The following is a 25834-nucleotide window of genomic DNA, read 5'->3' as shown; positions in this document are numbered from 1 at the left end:
CATGCTTCAGATTAGAGAAAAGGACTAATCTGATTTGCTCTGAATCTAAAATTCTTCTTGAATGTACACTCCTGTTGTTTTACAGTGATTTAAGATCATTTTAAAGTGCTTCTTTCACCATGTGATTTATGTGAAGAGACAAAAGAAACATCAAACCATAGGAGGCAGTGAACATGTGACGAGTGTTGCCTTGTCGGCCAATGCCTTGATCTTATATCTGCAGAGTGGAAAGAGTATCGTGTCATTCAACAGGACAAATTCAACATGATGACATCTCCAAACTTTGTCTTCTTAGTGGCATATTTGCTCTTTGGGAAACTGGGTGAGTTTTTCTTTTTTGTTTCTAGTTTATGATGTAATTTAAAATATATACTGTATATATGTATATATTAAATAAATGTGAGTTTGTCTTTTCTCGTCTTTTTCTTCAGCTGAGATGAACCATCTTGTTCTGTCCACAACTGCTCATCAAGACATTGGATTTATATCAGCTAATGTTGGTGACAACGTGACTTTGTCATGTTTATTCACCAGAGATGATTATGACCAATACTGGTACAAGCAAACACTGGGTCAGAAGCCACAGCTTATCTGTGTCGTAAAAACGTCAGGTGCAAGTGACCGAACGCACAGTTTTTATAATGATTTTAGACAAAATCCACGCTTCTCACTTCAAACTGATGCTGGTTTGAATCACCTAAACATTTCTGATGTTCAACTTTCAGACTCAGCGACTTACTTTTGTGTACGCGTTCAGTCAGTTTGGTTTGAATTTAAAGAAGTCATCACTGTGAGTGTGGAGGGTTCAAGGTGGAATCTTCACCCTCTGGTCCATCAGTCAGAGTCACAAAGACTTCAGCCAGGAGATTCTGTCACTCTCAACTGTACAGTTCACACAGGAGCATGTGCTGGAGAAGAACACAGAGTTTACTGGCTCAAGAACTCTCAAGAACCTCACCATGGAACCATTTACACCAAAGGAGACAGAAGTGATCAGTGTGAGAGGAAACCCAACACTCAAACACACACCTGTGTCTACAAATTACCAATGAACAGTGTGAATCTCTCTCATGCTGGGACCTACTACTGTGCTGTCGCCGCATGTGGACATATACTGTTGGGGAACGGGACCAAACTGGACTTTAACGGTAAGAAACTTCTAGATGCCACCTCATCTGATGAGCAGTTACAGTTCATTCTTTGGCAAAAACATGACAGAGACAAAATGTCTATAGTGTCTCCAGTTGCAGACCAGTCATCAATGTATATCATGGCTGGAGCTTTGACATTCACCACCCTCCTGAGTATTTTACTGGCTTTCTTACTGTACAAGAGAGACAAATGTTCAGGTAATCACTTCTTCTGATGTTGACCAGCTTCTATTTACTGAATTTGGCTTTTGAATTAAATACCGTCATGTGTGTGTTTCACAACCAGAGTCTTGTGCCCAATTATCAGCTCGCTCCACAACAAATGAAGAGGTAAATACATTATAATCTCTCATCAAACTTACATATACCACCTTATATTAGCACAAACAGAGCCATATTACAATGTACTGATGTGTGTGTGTGTTGTTTCCAGGGAAACAGAGATGGAGACAATGTCCACTATGCTGCTTTAAGTGTCCACCTGCCTAACAGATCAAGAAGACAGATGGACAATGCAAATAATGAATGCGTGTACTCCAGTGTTCAACATTAACTTTGTCTTTGTTAGTTCTGTCATTTTCTCAGTCTTTCTTTATTGTAAACATCACACGTGAAGTTTTGTTTTAGTTTTTCCCCCAAATGAATATCTGAACCATAGTCATTTACACTGTAATTTACATGCTATTGTTTCTGCGGTTTTTAGCAACATGTACATAGAGGAACTTCATTGGATATGACTGTAGATGTGTCCAGTTTGTTGCTTTTGTTTGTTTTTAACCAGCAATAAAACTTACTGAGATTAAAAATCTCTTTTGCAAGAGTGTCCTGACCAAGACTGGCAGCAGTATAGGTTTTAGACAGGACAGAGTTACAACTATTCAAACATCCTGTTATGAACTTTCACAAAGCTTGGACCCAAATGCACAAGACCAGAAACAGGAGAAAAGTTTTAAAGAGCTTATTGACTCTTTAAATCAACAAACAAAAGGTGAGCTGGACAGCTCTGAAAAAAAGGCTAATCGCTAAGCTAAACTAGATCTCAAACTTGAGAAAACAAACAAAATCTTAGCTTGACTATAACTTCAAAAAAATCTCTTTCTTGGTTCGAAACATGGAGTGAACATACATAAGACGCACTGGCAACTGAAAGTGGGAGAAGGGAGTATATGTAGAGAATGAGGGTAATGAGGGGGGTGGAGTGGCTCAGTGGTTAAGACCGGTACCCTGTGTGCAAAAGACTTCATGGTTCATGGCAAGTTCAACTCCACCCCTGGCAGGTTGGGCTCAATTCCCCTGTAAGTCGCTTTGGATAAAAGTGACTGCTAAATGAATCAGGCGAGACACAGAACAAGCATCTTGACAGACAAGGTGCTCACCCTTACCAAAATAAAACAGGAAGTGACACTGAAGTAAAACAAACTAACACAAAATAAAACAGGAAGTGACACTGAACTAAAACTAACTAACACAATTGACGGTGCATGACAGTACCTTCGAGAACCGGTCTACCACTGTGAGGATGGTGGCGTTCCCCCTAGAGACTGGCAGACCGGTAACAAAGTCAAGGGAGATGTCGGACCAGGGGCGACTAGGAACTGGAAGAGGTCCACAACAGTCCCTGCTGAGTCCTTGAGGAAGTCTTGTTCCGTGCACACACGGTGCACGCTGCGACATATTCTCTCACGTCCTGGTCCAGACCAGGCCATCAGAACCTTTTTCTGGATCACAAAGTTGGGCCGTCTGGCCCCCGGGTGGCAGGTAAGTAGTGAGATGTGAGCCCAGTGAATGACCTGGGACCGCATGGTTTCCGCATAGGCGGAACGCCCCTCGGTGTCGAGATCACACCAAGTTCACCTGGTTTTCTGTAGGCCAAGTCACCGCTCCAACCACAAGGTTCAGTGGGAGGATTGGTTCAGGATCCTTGGCCATAGGCTCTGGGACATGGAGGCAAGAGAGGGTATCAGGCTTCCCATTCTTGGACCCAGGTCTGTAAGAGAGGGCAAAGTTAAAGAGGTTGAAAAACAAGGACCACCTGGCTTGACGTGAATTGAGTGAATTGAAGTGCTTCACGTATTTATTCCAGGTTCTTATAGTCGGCCCAAACCAGAAAAGGAAGCTGAGCCCCCTCCAGCCAATGCCACCACTTTTCCAGAGCCACCTTCACTGCCTTGTTTCCCACGTGGTAATTCCGCTCTGCTGAGGTGAGCTTCCTGGACAGGAAGGCACAGGGGTGGAGTATGTTGTCCTGAGCCGCCCTCTGGGACAGGAACGCCCCCACCCCCACGTTAGATGCGTCCACCTCTACCACAAATTGGCGTTGCGGGTCCGGGATGATGAGGACCGGTGCTGAGGAGAATGCCATCTTGAGGCATTGGAATGCCTTCTCTGCCTGTGGATTCCATGCAAACGGAACTAGACAAGGTCTAAAAACTGCTGTACCTTCTTCTGGTGGGCGGTGTAGGCCAGTCCCTCACTGCACTGACCTTCGCCGGGTCCATTTCCATCTTCCACGGGGAGATGATGAATCCAAGGAACGTGATAGTGGTGGTGTGGAACTCGCATTTCTCTGCCTTGACGTACAACTGATGCGCTAGTAATTACTGGAGGACCTGGCTAACGTGGGTGATCAAAAAAAATCAGAATGTCATCAAGATAGACAAAAACAAACCGGTTCAGAAAATCTCACAGAATGTCATTAACCATGGATTTCAAAACAGCGGGGGCATTAGACAAACCAAAGGGCATCATCAGGTACTCATAGTGTCCTGTCGGGGTATTGAAACCAGTTTTCCATTCATCCCGTTCTCTGATCCTAACTAAATGGTACGCATTTCTGAGGTCTAGCTTGGTGAATACACAGGCTTCCTGGAGTTGTTCGAAGACAGATGAGGGGAGAGGATAGCGGTTTTTGACAGTAATCGAGCTGAGGGGACTATAGTCTATGCAGGGCCGAAGGGATCCATCCTTCTTGGCCACTAAGAAAAACCCTGAACCGGCTTGGGATAAATAAGGTTGAATCAGCCATGTCTTTAAAGACTGCTCAATATAGTCCTTCATGTCTTGCTTTTCGGGCGGTGAGAGTGAGTAAACTCTCCCTTTTGGTATAGTTACACTAGGCACTAGATCAATGGGGCAGTCGTATTGTCTGTGGGGTGGAAGTGACGTGGCCTTAGCCTTGCTAAACATCTCCCCCCAGTGGTGATAAGCTTTAGGAACTGAGGATAAGTCTGGGCTGTCAGACGTGGTGTTCTGGTTAGTGTGGGCCGAAGCCTTACTCACTGTGGAGATCAGGGAGGCTGCAAGGGTTTTCTTCTCACAGAATTTCGAGCATTCCCCTCCCTATGATTCTACCTCCCCGGTTCGCCAATTCAACTTGGGGTTGTGTACCGAGTACGAGGGAGTGAAAAGGTGATTCGAATTCATGAAAAGACAGGTGTTCAATACGGTCATTAATCATTATGGTGATGGGTTTCGGTGCAATGGGTGATCATGAAAAGTTTACTTCCATCTAGGGCACTGGCTGTGATGGGAGAGGGTAGAGGAATCAGGTTAATGTTTAGTTCTCGGATTAATTTCATGTCCATAAGATTCTCATCTGCTCCTGAATTGACTAACGCTCCTTTGAGACCCTTCCCCTTTTGGATTCTGACTCTGGTCAGAGCTAGGCAAGCTATGGATGCTAACAAGTGTTTGTCGAGACCTTGTGAGTGGTTTGCCTGGAGGGGCGACGCCGTCGTTCCTCGGGCGAGAGATGGGTCCGACCAATCTGCATGGGCTCTTCGGTGGGAACAGGGGGTGCCATGGTAGTGGGTCCCTGGTTGGGTGAGTACCTGGTCGTGGATCGTGGCTGTGGTCTCGGTTGGAGGTGGCAAGTAACAGCCTCCTGACGTCTCTCCCCGTCCCTCTCCTGTAAACGATGATCCAGAACTGTCCTGGTTCTGCCGCAGGGATTCCGTTGCTCGTACCGCTTCCTTCGCTGGTGCCGTGTGGTTGTATACACGTATTAGTGCAGAAATGAATGACTGGCAGGTGGGGGAGTTGCAGAGTTGAATTCTAAGGCTACGTTTACATGATGACGGTCTGAACAGAAGACGCAAAAGTGGCGTTGCATCTTCACTTTTTATTCCACGTTTAGACGAGCGTTTTCTGGAGGAAATCTGCGTGCATACGGTGACGCAAAAGTGTGTGGAATTCGATTGGGTATGCATGCCAGGCGGCTAGGTGGCGCTGTGATACACTATCACACAACATTGCCATGTATGAGCACATGCACAGAATCTTCCTTCCTCTCCACGAAAAGCAAAACATGGCAACCGCCGGGAAAAAGAATTTCGTCTGGTCAGATTAAGAAGTTGCACTACTACTCTCTACTCCTGTACGTTCATTAGAGCTGCCAGAGCAGCTTGAAGGTCCGTCCCATGGAAATAATCCGACATGTTTGTTTATTTCCATGTACTGGCGCATGTATGTGACGTAAACGTGTACGAGACGTGTGCAGATCTGAGCAGAGTTTTGCATCTTGGCAGTGTAGACGGAGACGCTACAGCGGAGCGTATTCAAGTTTTCCACTCTGGAGGGTGGTTTCAGATTTTTGCGTTTTTAAGCCCCAAAAACGCCGTCACCGTCTAAACGAAAGGCACTTCCAAAAAAATATTTTGTCGTTTGTATCCGCAAGCAAACTTCATTTTTAAACTATTCCCGTAAAAGCATAATGACTTTGAGTAATTCTGTTTTCAGATTCTCATGCAACACTTTCACAGTGCTCCAAAACACATGCAAAGTATTTCTCCCTTAAAGACGCCCTGAGGAGACTTGTGAGAGAGGCGGACGACACCTGGACTGTGTGTGTTTACTCTGGTGTAACACAGTAGAGCTGGACACCTTGTAACTGTATCGCTGTTAAACATGCATGTTCACATTATTGTTGCTTTATGTCTGTGGCTACGATTACCCTGAAATACTTATAGCTTTGCATATGATTCTACGATGACATGATTGTATGATGTGACCTCAGTTTCTAACACCTCACCTTGCTGTAATCTCAATAAAACTAATTTTCTAACAACAATGTATGAAGTGTATATCTGGCTGATTTTCACAGACTCTGTGTTTTCAAACACAAACATTGATCTGAGAGTGCACTTCTCAGTGGAGGGAACACAACCCGCTAAAAAAAAGGCATTTTCTCACAAACCAGACTGCATTTAAAAAGCCACAACCACATGCAACATGCAGTCATCTTTATTCACACATATGTGGAACCAGCAGCGCTGACACAAAACCCATGAGTTTGTGTTTTAAGGTTTACTTGACTTCACATCATCACATGTTAAGACTTTAATGATCTCAAAACACTGGTTTGGTACACAAACATCAATCAGCTCAGGCAAACAAATCCAAAAAGGTCAAGGAAAAAGCAGAAGTCAGTAAACAAGCATTAGTTAATAATAAAAAATAAAAATAAAAAAAACGGAAAACCAATCACAATGAATTGCAAAAAAAAAAGCTGAACTGTTTGGCACAGAAGGTGAAGGTTAACACAGCTTATATACACATGAGGTGGAGGGAGACAACAAGACACAGGTGAATCTAATGAGGGCGGGGCATACAATCAAGACTGGAGGGAAAACACACAGGTGCAGGAAGTGAAGTGATCTAAAACGAGATCTGAGGTAAGTTTCACAATAAAACAGGAAACAGGAAAGAAAGAACATAAAAAACATGACCTTAAGGGGAATGCCGGGATGTATCACATCAAGTTTCATTATTCATTATTGCACGTGAATAACACAATATTAATATTGTTCAATGTGTCATTGATAAAAAAAACTCCCATTTGACCTGCTCACTGGCCAACAACCACATGTTCTTTGTAGTGCACGTGTGATGACCTTTCATTTTTCCTCAAATAAAGATGCTAGTTTCATCTATTATGTCTGTCTGAGTCTGTGTTTGGATCCATGTTTACAGTGAAAAAAAAGAACATTAAAGTGCAGTGGCACAATCTGATGTGTTGCACACATTATTACCCAGATGTATAAAAGCTTTTCATAGTATTGTATAACATCACACCTTATACATAGAATATGTTCATTTATAATTCATGGGGAAAATACACCACCTTTACCTTTTCATCTTTACACCACATGCTGCAGAAGCTAAAGGTTTTGGGTGTACACTGCTGCTGGGGGGAAAAAATGCCACAACCTCAGAGCTGAAATTACCACAGCAACTTAAAGCTATATCTCAAATTCATCGATGCTGTGCACCAAGCTATTGTGACATTATGAGCTGTGTATGGATGTGTGCGCATCCACAAACCCTAAATCTTGTAAAGAAAATATAGAGTCAAATGCTAAGATAATATAATGTTTATGTGAAGAGTTTTGCAAACTAATATTCTTCAAAAGTTTTTGGTTCACAGTCATGCTTCAGATTAGAGAAAAGGACTAATCTGATTTGCTCTGAATTCAAAATTCTTCTTGAATGTACACTCTTGTTATTTTACAGTGATTTTATATCATTTTAAAGTGCTTCTTTCACCATGTGATTTATGTTAAGAGACAAAAGAAACATCAAACCATAGGAGGCAGTGAACATGTGACGAGTGTTGCCTTGTCGGCCAATGCCTTGATCTTATATCTGCAGAGTGGAAAGAGTATCGTGTCATTCAACACGACAAATTCAACATGACGACATCTCCAAACTTTGTCTTCTTAGTGGCGTATTTGCTCTTTGTCGCCACATGGGGACATATACTGTTTGGGAACAGGACCAAACTGGACTTTAAGGGTAAGTTATTTTATTGCAAATGTTGTAAAATAGTTGCGGCAGAGATGAAATTAAAATCTTTGTTGTCTCTGTTTGATTCTGCACAGATGAGGTCAATCATCGTTTACTCGTATATTCAGCAGTCTCCACCCTGCTGAGTGTTTTATTGGCTTTCTCAATCTGCATCATTAACAAGAGAAACAACAGCTCCAGTGCAGGTACTTTGAATTCTAACATTTGTTTTTAATCCATTCCCATAAAACCGTAATGACATTTAAAAAGTCATTCTGTTTTTAGATTCTCATGCCATGCTCTCACCGTCCTCCAAAACACACGCAAAGGTATTTCTCCTTTAAAAATGAGCCATATTGTTCATATTTAAACGTATTTTTTGCAGCACTAACACTTGTGGACATTGTGATTTCCTGTTTCTCATACCCAGACTCACCAGATTGAAGACGCCCTGAGGAGACTTGTGAGAGAGGCGGACGACACCTGGACTGTGTGTGTTTACTCTGGTGTAACACAGTAGAGCTGGACACCTTGTTACTGTATCGCTGTTAAACATGCATGTTCACATTATTGTTGCTTTATGTCTGTGGCTACGATTACCCTGATATACTTATAGCTTTGCATATGATTCTATGATGACATGATTGTATGATGTGACCTCAGTTTCTAACGCCTCACCTTGCTGTAATCTCAATAAAACAGTTTTTCTAAAGACAGTATATGAAGTGTATATCTGACTGATTTTCACAGACTCTGTGTTTTCAACCACAAACATTGATCTGAGAGTGCACTTCTCAGTGGAGGGAACACAACCCGCTAAAAAAAGTCACTTCCTCACAAACCCAAGCTTCTGTCGTGCACAAAACCAGACTACATGTAAAATGCCACAACCACATGCAACATGCAGTCATCTTTATTCACTCATATGTGGAACCAGCAGCGCTGACACAAAACCCATCAGTTTGTGTTTTAAGGTTTACTTGACTTCACATCATCACATCTGTTAAGACTTTACTGATCTCAAAACACTGGTTTGGTACACAAAGATCAATCAGCTCAGGCAAACAAATCCAAAAATGTCAATGAAAAAGCAGAAGTCAGTAAACAAGCATTAGTTAATAATAATTATTAAAACTAAAAAACAGGAAAACCAATAACAATGAATTGCTAAAAAAAAAAAAAAAAGCTGAACTGTTTGACACAGAAGATGTGGGGAACACAGCTTATTTACACATGAGGTGGAGGGAGACAACGTCTTGTTGTCTCCCTCCACCTCAGGTGAATGAGGGCGGGGCATACAATCAAGACTGGAGGGAAAACACACAGGTGCAGGAAGTGAAGTGATCTGAAACGAGAGCTGAAGTAAGTTTCACAATAAAACAGGAAACAGGAAACATGAAAGAAAGAACGTAAAAAACATGACCTTAAGTGGAATGCCGGGATGTATCACATCAAGTTTCATTAGTTATTAATGCACGTGAATAACACAATATTAATATTGTTCAATGTGTCATTGATCAAAAAAAAACTCCCATTTGACCTGCTCACTGGCCAACAACCACATATTCTTTGTAGTATATTTATATTGTATTATTTCCTGTGCCTCTGTCATTACATAAGCCCCTCCTTGTTGTTAACAACTGTCTCTGTCACTCTCTCGTTCAGTATATTCACTCACATTTCAGTAGTTCTCACCAGTTTGAGTTCAAGTGTATGATCCTTTTTGTCTGTTTCCTGACTCGGCCTTTGCCTGCTGATTTTGTACATGATGTGCACGTGTGCTGACCTTTCATTTTTCCTCAAATAAAGACGCTAGTTTCATCTATTATGTCTGTCTGAGTCTGTGTTTGGATCCATGTTTACAGTAAAAAAAAAGAACATTAAAGTGTTGCACAGATTATTACCCACATGTATAAAAGCTTTTCATGGTATTGTATAACATCACCCCTTATACATAGAATATGTTCATTTATAATTCATGGGGAAAATACACCACCTTTACCTTTTCATCTTTACACCACATGCTGCAGAAGCTAAAGGTTTTCAGTGTACACTGCTGTTGCTAAAAAGAGAAACATTTCCACAACCTCAGAGCTGAAATTACCACAGCAACTTAAAGCTATAGCTCAAATTCATCGATGCTGTGCACCAATCTATTGTGACATGTTGAGCTGTGTATGGATGTGTGTGCATCCACAAACCCTAAATCTTGTAAAGAAAATATAGAGTCAAATGCTAAGATAATATAATGTTTATGTGAAGAGTTTTGCAAACTAATATTCTTCAAAAGTTGTTGGTTCACAGTCATGCTTCAGATTAGAGAAAAGGACTAATCTGATTTGCTCTAATTCTAAAATTCTTCTTGAATGTACACTCTTGTTATTTTACAGTGATTTTAGATCATTTAAAGTGCTTCTTTCACCATGTGATTTATGTTAAGAGACAAAAGAAACATCAAACCATAGGAGGCAGTGAACATGTGACTAGTGTTGCCTTGTCGGCCAATGCCTTGATCTTATATCTGCAGAGTGGAAAGAGCATCGTGTCATTCAACACGACAAATTCAACATGATGACATCTCCAAACTTTGTCTTCTTAGTGGCGTATTTGCTCTTTGGGAAACTGGGTGAGTTCTTTTTTTTGTTTCTGGTTTATGATGTAATTTAAAATATATACTGTATATATGTATATATTAAATTAAATGTGAGTTTGTCTTTTCTCGTCTTTTTCTTCAGCTGAGATGAACCATCTTGTTCTGTCCACAACTGCTCATCAAGACATTGGATTTATATCAGCTAATGTTGGTGACAACGTGACTTTGTCATGTTTATTCACCAGAGATGATTATGACCAATACTGGTACAAGCAAACACTGGGTCAGAAGCCACAGCTTATCTGTATCGTAAAAACGTCAGGTGCAAGTGGACGAACGCACAGTTTTTATAATGATTTTAGACAAAATCCACGCGTCTCACTTCAAACTGATGCTGGTTTGAATCACTTAAACATTTCTGATGTTCAACTTTCAGACTCAGCGACTTACTTTTGTGTAAGCTCTCGGTCAGATTGGTTTGAATTTAAAGAAGTCATCACTGTGAGTGTGGAGGGTTCAAGGTGGAATCTTCACCCTCTGGTCCATCAGTCAGAGTCACAAAGACTTCAGCCAGGAGATTCTGTCACTCTCAACTGTACAGTTGACACAGGAGCATGTGCTGGAGAAGAACACAGCGTTTACTGGCTCAAGAACTCTCAAGAACCTCACCATGGAACCATTTACACCAAAGGAGACAGAAGTGATCAGTGTGAGAGGAAACCCAACACTCAAACACACACCTGTGTCTACAAATTACCAATGAACAGTGTGAATCTCTCTCATGCTGGGACCTACTACTGTGCTGTCGCCGCATGTGGACATATACTGTTTGGGAACGGGACCAAACTGGACTTTAACGGTAAGAAACTTCTAGATGCCACCTCATCTGATGAGTAGTGACAGTTCATTCTTTGACAAAAACATGACAGAGACAAAATGTCTATAATGTCTCCAATTGCAGATCAGTCATCAATGTATATCATGGCTGGAGCTTTGACATTCACCACCCTCCTGAGTATTTTACTGGCTTTCTTACTGTACAAGAGAGACAAATGTTCAGGTAATCACTTCTTCTGATGTTGACCAGCTTCTATTCACTGAATTTGGCTTTTGAATTAAATACCGTCATGTGTGTGTTTCACAACCAGAGTCTTGTGCCCAATTATCAGCTCGCTCCACAACAAATGAAGAGGTAAATACATTATAATCTCTCATCAAACTTACATATACCACCTTATATTAGCACAAACAGAGACATATTACAATGTACTGATGTATGTGTGTGTGTTGTTTCCAGGGAAACAGAGATGGAGACAATGTCCACTATGCTGCTTTAAGTGTCCACCTGCCTAACAGATCAAGAAGACAGATGGACAATGCAAATAATGAATGCGTGTACTCCAGTGTTCAACATTAACTCTGTCTTTGTTAGTTCTGTCATTTTCTCAGTCTTTCTTTATTGTAAACATCACACGTGAAGTTTTGGTTGAGTTTTTTTCCAAATGAATATCTGAACCTTAGTCATTTACACTGTAATTTACATGCTATTGTTTCTGTGGTTTTTAGCAACATGTACATAGAGGAACTTCATTTGATATGACTGTGGATGTGTCCATTTTGTTGCTTTTGTTTGTTTTTAACCAGCAATAAAACTCACTGAGATTAAAAATCCCTTTTGCAAGAGTGTCCTGACCAAGACTGGCAGCAGTATAGGTTTTAGACAGGACAGAGTTACAACTATTCAAACATCCTGTTATGAACTTTCACAAAGCTTGGACCCAAATGCACAAGACCAGAAACAGGAGAAAAGTTTTAAAGAGCTTATTGACTCTATAAATCAACAAACAAAAGGTGAGCTGTACAGCTCTGAAAAAAGGCTAAACACTAAGCTAAACTAGATCTCAAACTTGAGAAAACAAACAAAACCTTAGCTTGACTATAACTTCAAAAAGATCTCTTTCTTGGTCCGAAACATGGAGTGAACATACATAAGACGCACTGGCAACTGAAAGTGGGAGAAGGGAGTATATGTAGAGAATGAGGGTAATGAGGGGGGTGGAGTGGCTCAGTGGTTAAGACCGGTACCCTGTGTGCAAAAGACTTCATGGTTCATGGCAAGTTCAACTCCACCCCTAGCAGGTTGTGCTCAATTCCCCTGTAAGTTGCTTTGGATAAAAGTGACTGCTAAATGACATGTAATGTTACATTACATATCATTTAGCAGTCGCTTTTATCATTATTAATGTTGCATGTAGCACCAGCATGTAGCACCAGGTGAACACAATCAGGGAATCAGGCAAGACACAGAACAAGCATCTTGACAGACAAGGTGCTCACCCTTACCAAAATAAAACAGGATGTGACACTGAACTAAAACAAACTAACACAAAATAAAACAGGAAGTGACACTGAACTAAAACTAACTAACACAATTGACGGTGCATGACAGTACCTTCGAGAACCGGTCTACCACTGTGAGGATGGTGGCGTTCCCCCTAGAGACTGGCAGACCGGTAACAAAGTCAAGGGAGATGTCGGACCAGGGGCGACTAGGAACTGCAAGAGGTCCACAACAGTCCCTGCTGAGTCCTTGAGGAAGTCTTGTTCCATGCACACACGGTGCACACTGCGACATATTCTCTCACGTCCTGGTCCAGACCAGGCCATCAGAACCTTTTTCTGGATCACAAAGTTGGGCCGTCTGGCCCCCGGATGGCAGGTAAGTAGTGAGGTGTGAGCCCAGTGAATGACCTGGGACCGCATGGTTTCCGCATAGGCGGAAAGCCCCTAGGTGTCGAGATCACACCAAGTTCACTTTTTACCTGGTTTTCTGTAGGCCAAGTCACCGCTCCAACCACAAGGTTCAGTGGGAGGATTGGTTCAGGATCCTTGGCCATAGGCTCTGGGTCATGGAGGCAAGAGAGGGTATCAGGCTTCCCATTCTTGGACCCAGGTCTGTAAGAGAGGGCAAAGTAAAAGCGGTTGAAAAACAAGACCACCTCGCTTGACGTGAATTGAGTGAATTGTAGTGCTTTGCGTATGTATTCCAGGTTCTTATAGTCGGTCCAAACCAGAAAAGGAAGCTGAGCCCCCTCCAGCCAATGCCCCCACTCTTCCAGAGCCACCTTCACTGCCTTGTTTCCCACGTGGTCATTCCACTCTGCTGAGGTGAGCTTCCTGGACAGGAAGGCACAGGGGTGGAGTATGTTGTCCTGAGCCGCCCTCTGGGACAGGACTGCCCCCACCCCCTCGTTAGATGCGTCCACCTCTACCACTAATTGCCGTTGTGGGTCCGGGATGATGAGGACCGGTGCTGAGGAGAACGCCATCTTGAGGCGTTGGAATGCCTTCTCTGCCTGTGGATTCCATACAAATGGAACTAGACAAGGTCAGTGCATGTAAAGAAGCAGCGACTGACCTAAACCTCTGATGAATTTGTGTTAAATGTTGGCAAATCCTAAAAACTGCTGTACCTTCTTCTGGTGGGCGGTGTAGGCCAGTCCCTCACTGCACTGACCTTCGCCGGGTCCATTTCCATCTTCCACGGGGAGATGATGAATCCAAGGAACGTGATGGTGGTGGTGTGGAACTCGCCTTTCTCTGCCTTGACGTACAACTGATGCGCTAGTAATTGCTGGAGGAGCTGGCTAACGTGGGTGATGTGGGTCTTAATGTCAGAGGAAAAAATCAGAATGTCATCAAGATAGACAAAAACAAACCAGTTCAGAAAATCTCACAGAATGTCATTAACCATGGATTGGAAAACAGCGGGGGCATTAGACAAACCAAAGGGCATCATCAGGTACTCATAGTGTCCTGTCGGGGTATTGAAACCAGTCTTCCATTCATCCCCTTCTCCGATCCTAACTAAATGGTACGCATTTCTAAAGTCTAACTTGGTGAATACACAGGCTTCCTGGAGTTGTTCGAAGGCAGATGATATGACGGGGAGAGGATAACGGTTTTCGACAGTAATCGAGTTGAGGGGACTATAGTCTATGCAGGGCCGAAGGGATCCATCCTTCTTGGCCACGAAGAAAAACCCTGAACCGGCTTGGAATGAAGAAGGTCGAATCAGCCCTGTCTTTAAAGACTGCTCAATATAGTCCTTCATGGCTTGCTTTTCGGGCAGTGAGAGTGACTAAACGCACCAGGCACTAGATCGATGGGGCACTTGTATTGTCTGTGGGGTGGAAGTGACGTGACCTTAGCCTTAGTGAACATCTCCCCCAGTGGTGATAAGCTTTAGGAACTGAGGATAAGTCTGGGCTGTCAGACGTGGTGTTCTGGTTAGTGTGGGCCGAAGCCTTACTCACTGTGGAGATCAGGGAGGCTGCAAGGGTTTTCTTCTCACAGAATTTCGAGCATTCCCCTCCCCTTGATTCTACCTCCCCGGTTCGCCAATGTGTACCGAGTACGAGGGAGCGAAAAGGTGATTCGAATTCATGAAAAGACAGGTGTTCAATACGGTCATTAATCATTATGGTGATGGGTTTCGGTGCAATGGGTGATCATGAAAAGTTTACTTCCATCTAGGGCCCTGGCTGTGACGGGAGAGGGTAGAGGAATCAGGTTAATGTTCAGTTCTCAGATTAATTTCATGTCCATTAGATTCTCATCTGCTCCTGAATTAACGAACGCCCCTTTGAGACGGATCCCCTTCCCCTTTTGGATTCTGACTCTGGTCAGAGCCCGGGGAGGGTAGCTAGGCAGGCTATGGATGCTAACAAGTGTTTGTCGAGACTTTGTGAGTGGTTTGCCTGGAGGCGACGCCGTCGTTCCTCGGGCGAGAGATGGGTCACAACCACATGCAACATGCAGTCATCTTTATTCACACATACAGTATGTGGAACCAGTGGCGCTGACACAAAACCCATCAGTTTGTGTTTTAAGGTTTACTTGACTTCACATCATCACATCTGTTAAGACTTTACTGATCTCAAAAAACTGGTTTGGTACACAAAGATCAATCAGCTCAGGCAAACAAATCCACAAAGGGCAAGGAAAAAGCAGAAGTCAGTAAACAAGCATTAGTTAATAATAAATAAATAAAAATAAAAAACAGGAAAACCAATCACAATGAAGTGCAAAAAAATAGAAAAGCTGAACTTGACACAGAAGGTGAAGGGAACACAGCTTATATACACATGAGTTGGAGGGAGACAACAAGACACAGGTGAATCTAATGAGGGCGGGGCATACAATCAAGACTGGAGGGAAAACACACAGGTGCAGGAAGTGAAGTGATCTGAAACGAGAGCTAAGGTAAGTTTCACAATAAAACAGGAAATATGAAACATGAACGAAAGAAACAAAAAACATGACCTTAAGGGGAATGCTGGGATGTATCACATCAAGTTTCATTATTCATTATTGCACATGAATAACACAATATTAATATTGTTCAATGTGTCATTGATAAAAAAAAAATCCTATTTGACCTGCTCACTGGCCAACAACCACATATTCTTTGTAGTATATTTATATTGTATTATTTCCTGTGCCTCTGTCATTACATAAGCCCCTCCTTGTTGTGTGCAACAGTCTCTGTCACTCTCTCGTTCAGCTTATTCACTCACATTTCAGTAGTTCTCACCAGTTTGAGTTCAAGTGCATGATCCTTTTTGCCTGTTTCCTAACTCGGCCTTTGCCTGCTGATAAATTGCTAAGATAATATATTGTTTATGTGAAGAGTTTTGTAAACTAATATTCTTTAAAAAAAAAAAAAGTTTAACAGCATGTATTGGTTCACAGTCATGCTTCAGATTAGAGAAAAGGACTTATCTGATTTGCTCTAATTCTAAAATTCTTCTTGAATGTACACTCTTGTTATTTTACAGTGATTATAGATCATTTTAAAGTGCTTCTTTCACCATGTGATTTATGTTAAGAGACAAAAGAAACATCAAACCATAGGAGGCAGTGAACATGTGACGAGTGTTGCCTTGTCGGCCAATGCCTTGATCTTATATCTGCAGAGTGGAAAGAGTATCGTGTCATTCAACACGACAAATTCAACATGATGACATCTCCAAACTTTGTCTTCTTAGTGGCGTATTTGCTCTTTGGGAAACTGGGTGAGTTCTTTTTTTTGTTTCTGGTTTATGATGTAATTTAAAATATATACTGTACATATGTATATATTAAATTAAATGTGAGTTTGTCTTTTCTCGTCTTTTTCTTCAGCTGAGATGAACCATCTTGTTCTGTCCACAACTGCTCATCAAGACATTGGATTTATATCAGCTAATGTTGGTGACAACGTGACTTTGTCATGTTTATTCACCAGAGATGATGATGAACTTTACTGGTACAAGCAAACACTGGGTCAGAAGCCAAAGCTTATCTGTATTGTAAAAATGTTAGATGCAAGTGGCCGAACGCACACTTTTTATAATGAGTTCATACAAAATCCACGCTTCTCACTTCAAACTGATGCTGGTTTGAATCACTTAAACATTTCTGATGTTCAACTTTCAGACTCAGCGACTTACTTTTGTGTAGGCTCTCGGACAGTTTGGTTTGAATTTAAAGAAGTCATCACTGTGAGTGTGGAGGGTTCAAGGTGGAATCTTCACCCTCTGGTCCATCAGTCAGAGTCACAAAGACTTCAGCCAGGAGATTCTGTCACTCTCAACTGTACAGTTCACACAGGAGCATGTGCTGGAGAAGAACACAGCGTTTACTGGCTCAAGAACTCTCAAGAACCTCACCATGGAACCATTTACACCAAAGCAGACAGAAGTGATCAGTGTGAGAGGAAACCCAACACTCAAACACACACCTGTGTCTACAAATTACCAATGAACAGTGTGAATCTCTCTCATGCTGGGACCTACTACTGTGCTGTCGCCACATGTGGACATATACTGTTTGGGAACGGGACCAAACTGGACTTTAACGGTAAGAAACTTCTAGATGCCACCTCATCTGATGAGTAGTGACAGTTCATTCTTTGGCAAAAACATGACAGAGACAAAATGTCTATAATGTCTCCAGTTGCAGACCAGTCATCAATGTATATCATGGCTGGAGCTTTGACATTCACCACCCTCCTGAGTATTTTACTGGCTTTCTTACTGTACAAGAGAGACAAATGTTCAGGTAATCACTTCTTCTAATGTTGACCAGCTTCTATTCACTGAATTTGGCTTTTGAATTAAATACCGTCATGTGTGTGTTTCACAACCAGAGTCTTGTGCCCAATTATCAGCTCGCTCCACATCAAATGAAGAGGTAAATACATTATAATCTCTCATCAAACTTACATATACCACCTTATATTAGCACAAACAGAGCCATATTACAATGTACTGATGTTTGTGTGTGTTGTTTCCAGGGAAACAGAGATGGAGACAATGTCCACTATGCTGCTTTAAGTGTCCACCTGCCTAACAGATCAAGAAGACAGATGGACAATGCAAATAACGAATGCGTGTACTCCAGTGTCCGACATTAACTCTGTCTTTGTTAGTTCTGTCATTTTCTCAGTCTTTCTTTATTGCAAACATCACACACGTGAAGTTTTGTTTTAGTTTTTTCCCCAAATGAATATCTGAACCTTAGTCATTTACACTGTAATTTACATGCTATTGTTTCTGTGGTTTTTAGCAACATGTACGTGGAGGAACTTCATTGGATATGACTGTAGATGTGTCCATTTTGTTGCTTTTGTTTGTTTTTAACCAGCAATAAAACTCACTGAGATTCAAAATCCCTTTTGTAAGAGTGTCCTGACCAAGACTGGCAGCAGTATAGGTTTTAGACAGGACAGAGTTACAACTATTCTAACATAAAGCATACAGATTAAATGATATACATTATACCTAAAGAATTTGCATCTTTAAAATGTAGAGATCTGTGTTGTAAAAATCGACCTCATGATGTGAGTATAAAACACTTGGAAGTGATCAATGAGGAGACAGGCACCTCTTATCTCAAATTAGAGTCAGGAAATGTTTGCCATGCAGAAATCTCGTGACACATGATGAGTTGTCGGTGTACAGACAACAGAAAGTAAAAATTCATCTCAGGAGTTGTGGACAGGAAGAGGCCACAAACTGTTAGGACACTGCATTAGGACAAGTTATTCTTCTTAAAAGAATAGAATAGAATAGAATAGAATAGAATAGAATAGAATAGAATGTGGTACAGGCACAGAATAATTGCAGAGACCTCTTCTAAGGTGCATCAAAGATCTGCATCAACGTGGCACCACAGAGGAAGTGGCTCTCTGCAGCAGAATGAAAAATTAAACTACAGGGTTAAAATTCAATTCAAACAAAGATGTAGGTGTCAATTTAAATATGTCTGCATGGTTCTTATTTACAGAAGCTAAAGGTTTTCAGTGTACACTGCTGTTGCTAAAAAGAGAAACATTTCCACAACCTCAGAGCTAAAATTACCACAGGAACTTAAAGCTATAGCTCAAATTCACTGATGCTGTGCACAGGATGTGTGTGCATCCACGACCCTAAATGTTGTAAATGCAATAGAATACATTCTTAAGACAATATCTTATTTATGTGAAGAGTTTTGCGGGTTAATATTTAAAAAAAAAAAAAAATGTTAACAGCATGTTTTGGTTCACAGTCATGCTTCAGATTAGAGAAAAGGACTAATCTGATTTGCTCTGATTTCAAAATTCTTCTTGAATGTACACTCTTGTTATTTTACAGTGATTTTAGATCATTTTCAAGTGCTTCTTTCACCATGTGATTTATGTTAAGAGACAAAGGAAACATCAAACCATAGGAGGCAGTGAACATGTGACGAGTGTTGCCTTGTCGGCCAATGCCTTGATCTTGTATCTGCAGAGTGGAAAGAGTATCGTGTCATTCAACACGACAAATTCAACATGACGACATCTCCAAACTTTGTCTTCTTAGTGGCGTATTTGCTCTTTGGGAAACTGGGTGAGTTCTATTTTTTTGTTTCTAGTTTATGATGTAATTTAAATATATACTGTACATATGTATATATTAAATAAATGTGAGTTTGTCTTTTCTCGTCTTTTTCTTCAGCTGAGATGAACCATCTTGTTCTGTCCACAACTGCTCATCAAGACATTGGATTTATATCAGCTAATGTTGGTGACAACGTGACTTTGTCATGTTTATTCACCAGAGATGATTATGACCAATACTGGTACAAGCAAACACTGGGTCAGAAGCCACAGCTTATCTGTGTCGTAAAAACGTCAGGTGCAAGTGGCCGAACGCACAGTTTTTATAATGATTTTGGACAAAATCCACGCGTCTCACTTCAAACTGATGCTGGTTTGAATCACCTAAACATTTCTGATGTTCAACTTTCAGACTCAGCGACTTACTCATGTGTAGTTGGTCACTCACGTTGGCTTAAATTTAAAGAAGTCATCACTGTGAGTGTGGAGGGTTCAAGGTGGAATCTTCACCCTCTGGTCCATCAGTCAGAGTCACAAAGACTTCAGCCAGGAGATTCTGTCACTCTCAACTGTACAGTTGACACAGGAGCATGTGCTGGAGAAGAACACAGCGTTTACTGGCTCAAGAACTCTCAAGAACCTCACCATGGAACCATTTACACCAAAGGAGACAGAAGTGATCAGTGTGAGAGGAAACCCAACACTCAAACACACACCTGTGTCTACAAATTACCAATGAACAGTGTGAATCTCTCTCATGCTGGGACCTACTACTGTGCTGTGGCCACATGTGGACATATACTGTTTGGGAACGGGACCAAACTGGACTTTAACGGTAAGAAACTTCTAGATGCCACCTCATCTGATGAGTAGTGACAGTTCATTCTTTGGCAAAAACATGACAGAGACAAAATGTCTATAGTGTCTCCAGTTGCAGACCAGTCATCAATGTATATCATGGCTGGAGCTTTGACATTCACCACCCTCCTGAGTATTTTACTGGCTTTCTTACTGTACAAGAGAGACAAATGTTCAGGTAATCCCTTCTTCTGATGTTGACCAGCTTCTATTTACTGAATTTGGCTTTTGAATTAAATACCGTCATGTGTGTGTTTCACAACCAGAGTCTTGTGCCCAATTATCAGCTCGCTCCACAACAAATGAAGAGGTAAATACATTATAATCTCTCATCAAACTTACATATACCACCTTATATTAGCACAAACAGAGCCATATTACAATGTACTGATGTTTGTGTGTGTTGTTTCCAGGGAAACAGAGATGGAGACAATGTCCACTATGCTGCTTTAAGTGTCCACCTGCCTAACAGATCAAGAAGACAGATGGACAATGCAAATAATGAATGCGTGTACTCCAGTGTTCAACATTAACTTTGTCTTTGTTAGTTCTGTCATTTTCTCAGTCTTTCTTTATTGTAAACATCACACGTGAAGTTTTGTTTAAGTTTTTTCCCCCAAATGAATATCTGAACCATAGTCATTTACACTGTAATTTACATGCTATTGTTTCTGCGGTTTTTAGCAACATGTACATAGAGGAACTTCATTTGATATGACTGTAGATGTGTCCAGTTTGTTGCTTTTGTTTGTTTTTAACCAGCAATAAAACTCACTGAGATTAAAAATCCCTTTTGCAAGAGTGTCCTGACCAAGACTGGCAGCAGTATAGGTTTTAGACAGGACAGAGTTACAAATATTCAAACATCCTGTTATGAACTTTCACAAAGCTTGGACCCAGATGCACAAGACCAGAAACAGGAGAAAAGTTTTAAAGAGCTTATTGACTCTTTAAATCAACAAACAAAAGGTGAGCTGGACAGCTCTGAAAAAAAGGCTAATCGCTAAGCTAAACTAGATCTCAAACTTGAGAAAACAAACAAAATCTTAGCTTGACTATAACTTCAAAAAGATCTCTTTCTTGGTTCGAAACATGGAGTGAACATACATAAGACGCACTGGCAACTGAAAGTGGGAGAAGGGAGTATATGTAGAGAATGAGGGTAATGAGGGGGGTGGAGTGGCTCAGTGGTTAAGACCGGTACCCTGTGTGCAAAAGACTTGGTTCATGGCAAGTTCAACTCCACCCCTGGCAGGTTGTGCTCAATTCCCCTGTAAGTCGCTTTGGATAAAAGTGACTGCTAAATGAATCAGGCGAGACACAGAACAAGCATCTTGACAGACAAGGTGCTCACCCTTACCAAAAATAAAACCGTAAGTGACACTGAACTAAAACAAACTAACACAAAATAAAACAGGAAGTGACACTGAACTAAAACTAACTAACACAATTGACGGTGCATGACAGTACCTTCGAGAACCGGTCTACCACTGTGAGGATGGTGGCGTTCCCCCTAGAGACTGGCAGACCGGTAACAAAGTCAAGGGAGATGTCGGACCAGGGGCGACTAGGAACTGCAAGAGGTCCACAACAGTCCCTGCTGAGTCCTTGAGGAAGTCTTGTTCCGTGCACACACGGTGCACGCTGCAACATATTCTCTCACGTCCTGGTCCAGACCAGGCCATCAGAACCTTTTTCTGGATCACAAAGTTGGGCCGTCTGGCCCCCGGATGGCAGGTAAGTAGTGAGGTGTGAGCCCAGTGAATGACCTGGGACCGCATGGTTTCCGCATAGGCGGAAAGCCCCTAGGTGTCGAGATCACACCAAGTTCACTTTTTACCTGGTTTTCTGTAGGCCAAGTCACCGCTCCAACCACAAGGTTCAGTGGGAGGATTGGTTCAAGAGAGGGTTGGAGGCAAGAGAGGGTATCAGGCTTCCCATTCTTAGACCCAGGTCTGTAAGAGAGGGCAAAGTAAAAGCGGTTGAAAAACAAGGACCACCTGGCTTGACGTGAATTGAGTGAATTGAAGTGCTTTACGTACGTATTCCAGGTTCTTATAGTCGGCCCAAACCAGAATAGGAAGCTGAGGCCCCTCCAGCCAATGCCTCCACTCTTCCACAGCCACCTTCACTGCCTTGTTTCCCACGTGGTCATTCCACTCTGCTGAGGTGAGCTTCCTGGACAGGAAGGCACAGGGGTGGAGTATGTTGTCCTGAGCCGCCCTCTGGGACAGGACCGCCGCCACCCCTCGTTAGATGCGTCCACCTCTACCACGAATTGGCGTTGCGGGTCCGGGATGATGAGGACCGGTGCTGAGGAGAATGCCATCTTGAGGCGTTGGAATGCCTTCTCTGCATGTGGATTCCATACAAACGGAACTAGACAAGGTCAGTGCATGTAAAGGAGCAGCGACTGAGCTAAAGTTTCTGATGAATTTGCGATAAATGTTGGCAAATCCTAAAAACTGCTGTACCTTCTTCTGGTGGGCGGTGTAGGCCAGTCCCTCACTGCACTGACCTTCGCCGGGTCCATTTCCATCTTCCACGGGGAGATGATGAATCCAAGGAACGTGATAGTGGTGGTGTGGAACTCGCATTTCTTTGCCTTGACGTACAACTGATGCGCTAGTAATGCTGGAGGACCTGGCTAACGTGGTTTGATGTGGGTCTTAATGTCCGGGGAAAAAATCAGAATGTCATCAAGATAGACAAAAACAAACTGGTTCAGAAAATCTCACAGAATGTCATTAACCATGGATTGGAAAACAGCGGGGGCATTAGACAAACCAAAGGGCATCATCAGGTACTCATAGTGTCCTGTCGGGGTATTGAAACCAGTTTTCCATTCATCCCCTTCTCTGATCCTAACTAAATGGTACGCATTTCTGAGGTCTAGCTTGGTGAATACACAGGCTTCCTGGAGTTGTTCGAAGACAGATGAGCCGGCTTGGGATGAAGAAGGTCGAATCAGCCCTGTCTTTAAAGACTGCTCAATATAGTCCTTCATGTCTTGCTTTTCGGGCGGTGAGAGTGAGTAAACTCTCCCTTTTGGTATAGTCGCACCAGGCACTAGATCGATGGGGCACTCGTATTGTCTGTGGGGTGGAAGTGACGTGGCCTTAGCCTTGCTGAACATCTCCCCCAGTGGTGATAAGCTTTAGGAACTGAGGATAAGTCTGGGCTGTCAGACGTGGTGTTCTGGTTAGTGTGGGCCGAATACTCACTGTGGAGATCAGGGAGGCTGCAAGGGTTTTCTTCTCACAGAATTTCGAGCATTCCCCTCCCCATGATTCTACCTCCCCGGTTCGCCAATTCAACTTGGGGTTGTGTACCGAGTACGAGGGAGTGAAAAGGTGATTCGAATTCATGAAAAGACAGGTGTTCAATATGGTCATTAATCATTATGGTGATGGGTTTCGGTGCAATGGGTGATCATGAAAAGTTTACTTCCATCTAGGGCCCTGGCTTTGACGGGAGAGGGTAGAGGAATCAGGTTAATGTTCAGTTCTCGGATTAATTTCATGTCCATAAGATTCTCATCTGCTCCTGAATTGACTAACGCTCCTTTGAGACCCTTCCCCTTTTGGATTCTGACTCTGGTCAGAGCTAGGCAGGCTATGGATGCTAACAAGTGTTTGTCGAGACTTTGTGAGTGGTTTGCCTGGAGGGGCGAGAGATGGGTCCGACCAATCTGCATGGGCTCTTCGGTGGGAACAGGGGGTGCCATGGTAGTGGGTCCCTGGTTGGGTGAGTACCTGGTCGTGGATCGTGGCTGTGGTCTCGGTTGGAGGTGGCAAGTAACGGCCTCCTGATGTCTCTCCCCGTCCCTCTCCTGTAAACGATGATCCAGAACTGTCCTGGTTCTGCCGCAGGGATTCCGTTGCTCGTACCGCTTCCTTCGCTGGTGCCGTGTGGTTGAATACACGTATTAGTAATGAATGACTGGCAGGTGGGGGAGTTGCAGAGTTGAATTCTAAGGCTACGTTTACATGATGAAGGTCTGAACAGAAGACGCAAAAGTGGCGTTGCATCTTCACTTTTTATTCCGCGTTTAGACGAGCGTTTTCGGGAGGAAATCTGCGTGCATACGGTGACGCAAAAGTGTGTGGAATTCGATTGGGTATGCATGCCAGGCGGCTAGGTGCCGCTGTGATACACTATCACACAACATTGCCATGTATGATCGCATGCGCAGAATCTATCTTCCTCTCCACGAAAAGCAAAACATGGCAACCGCCAGGAAAAAGAATTTCATCTGGTCAGATTAAGAAGTTGCACTACTACTCTCTACTCCTGTACGTTCATTAGAGCTGCCAGAGCAGCTTGAAGGTCCATCCCATGGAAATAATCCGACATGTTTGTTTATTTCCATGTACTGGCGCATGTATGTGACGTAAACGTGTACGAGACGTGTGCAGATCTGAGCAGAGTTTTGCATCTTGGCAGTGTAGACGGAGACGCTACAGCGGAGCGTATTCAAGTTTTCCACTGTGGAGGGTGGTTTCAGATTTTTGCGTTTTTTTTTGCGAAAGGCACTTCCAATAAAATATTTTGTCGTTTGTATCCGCAAGCAAACTTCATTTTTAAACTATTCCCGTGAAAGCATAATGACTTTGAGTAATTCTGTTTTCAGATTCTCATGCAACACTTTCACAGTGCTCCAAAACACATTCAAAGTATTTCTCCCTTAAAGATGAGCCAGACTGTTACTATTTAAACACGTTTTTACCACACAAACACAAATGCACATTGTGATTTCCTGTTTCGCATACCCAGACTCACCAGAATGAAGACACCCTGAGGAGACTTGTGAGAGAGGCGGACGACACCTGGACTGTGTGTGTTTACTCTGGTGTAACACAGTAGAGCTGGACACCTTGTAACTGTATCGCTGTTAAACATGCATGTTCACATTATTGTTGCTTTATGTCTGTGGCTACGATTACCCTGAAATACTGATAGCTTTGCATATGTATCTATGATGACATGATTGTATGATGTGACCTCAGTGTTTAACACCTCACCTTGCTGTAATCTCAATAAAAAAAAATTCTAAAGACAGTATATGAAGTGCATATCTGATTTTCACAGACTCTGGCTGTTTCTCAATACTCAAGTCAGCAAGTATGTACTTGCTTACTTGGGAAGTATGTACTTGAGAAGTACGCTGGGAGTATATACTTGCCAAGTACGGGAGTACACAAGTATGTGGTTGTTTCTCAATACTCAAGTATGCAAGTATGTATGTATTGTTCTGCTGTTTGAATGGTGGCTGGCGCCAAGTGCTGCAGCCTCATTACCGCCACCTAAGGTGTTGATAAATGAACATATGAAATACTTTTAATAAATGCATATATATGTTGTGATTATTTTTACATTTTAAATATTTATATCTATTAAAATATACAATACAAATAATACAATGTGGAAAATAGATATATTACAGCATTGTAGAGTAGTATATATGTATATATATATATATATGACGTGTACAAATATATACTACTCTACATATCTAATATTTACATATTATATTTAAATACA

The 25834-nt window shown here is 42.2% G+C and overlaps 4 protein-coding genes across 4 annotated transcripts; all 4 read left to right on the top strand.

Annotated features, from left to right (window-relative positions):
• Positions 1–264: 264 nt before the first annotated feature.
• Positions 265–1742, top strand: LOC131457007 (uncharacterized). Its single transcript, XM_058625754.1, has 5 exons — positions 265–322; positions 432–1148; positions 1251–1349; positions 1438–1481; positions 1585–1742. Exons 1-5 carry the CDS (start codon positions 265–267, stop codon positions 1702–1704), a joined length of 1038 nt encoding a protein of 345 aa, XP_058481737.1. The 3' UTR covers positions 1705–1742.
• An 8760-nt stretch (positions 1743–10502) lies between these two features.
• On the top strand, positions 10503–12131 carry LOC131456968 (uncharacterized). Its single transcript, XM_058625692.1, has 5 exons — positions 10503–10560; positions 10670–11386; positions 11489–11587; positions 11676–11719; positions 11825–12131. Exons 1-5 carry the CDS (start codon positions 10503–10505, stop codon positions 11942–11944), a joined length of 1038 nt encoding a protein of 345 aa, XP_058481675.1. The 3' UTR covers positions 11945–12131.
• Positions 12132–16467: 4336 nt separating this feature from the next.
• LOC131457001 (uncharacterized) lies at positions 16468–18122 on the top strand. The gene is made up of 5 exons (XM_058625733.1): positions 16468–16604; positions 16714–17430; positions 17533–17631; positions 17720–17763; positions 17867–18122. Exons 1-5 carry the CDS (start codon positions 16547–16549, stop codon positions 17984–17986), a joined length of 1038 nt encoding a protein of 345 aa, XP_058481716.1. The 5' UTR covers positions 16468–16546; the 3' UTR covers positions 17987–18122.
• A 1262-nt stretch (positions 18123–19384) lies between these two features.
• On the top strand, positions 19385–20823 carry LOC131455934 (uncharacterized). The gene is made up of 5 exons (XM_058623816.1): positions 19385–19442; positions 19551–20267; positions 20370–20468; positions 20557–20600; positions 20704–20823. The coding sequence occupies exons 1-5, from the start codon at positions 19385–19387 to the stop codon at positions 20821–20823; spliced, it is 1038 nt and encodes a 345-aa protein (XP_058479799.1).
• Positions 20824–25834: the final 5011 nt, after the last annotated feature.

This window comes from Solea solea, chromosome 3 (assembly GCF_958295425.1).
Source record: "Solea solea chromosome 3, fSolSol10.1, whole genome shotgun sequence".
Lineage (NCBI taxonomy): Eukaryota > Metazoa > Chordata > Actinopteri > Pleuronectiformes > Soleidae > Solea > Solea solea.
The sequence above is the reverse complement of the archived record's forward strand: the minus strand, read 5'-3'. Positions and strand labels throughout refer to the sequence as shown.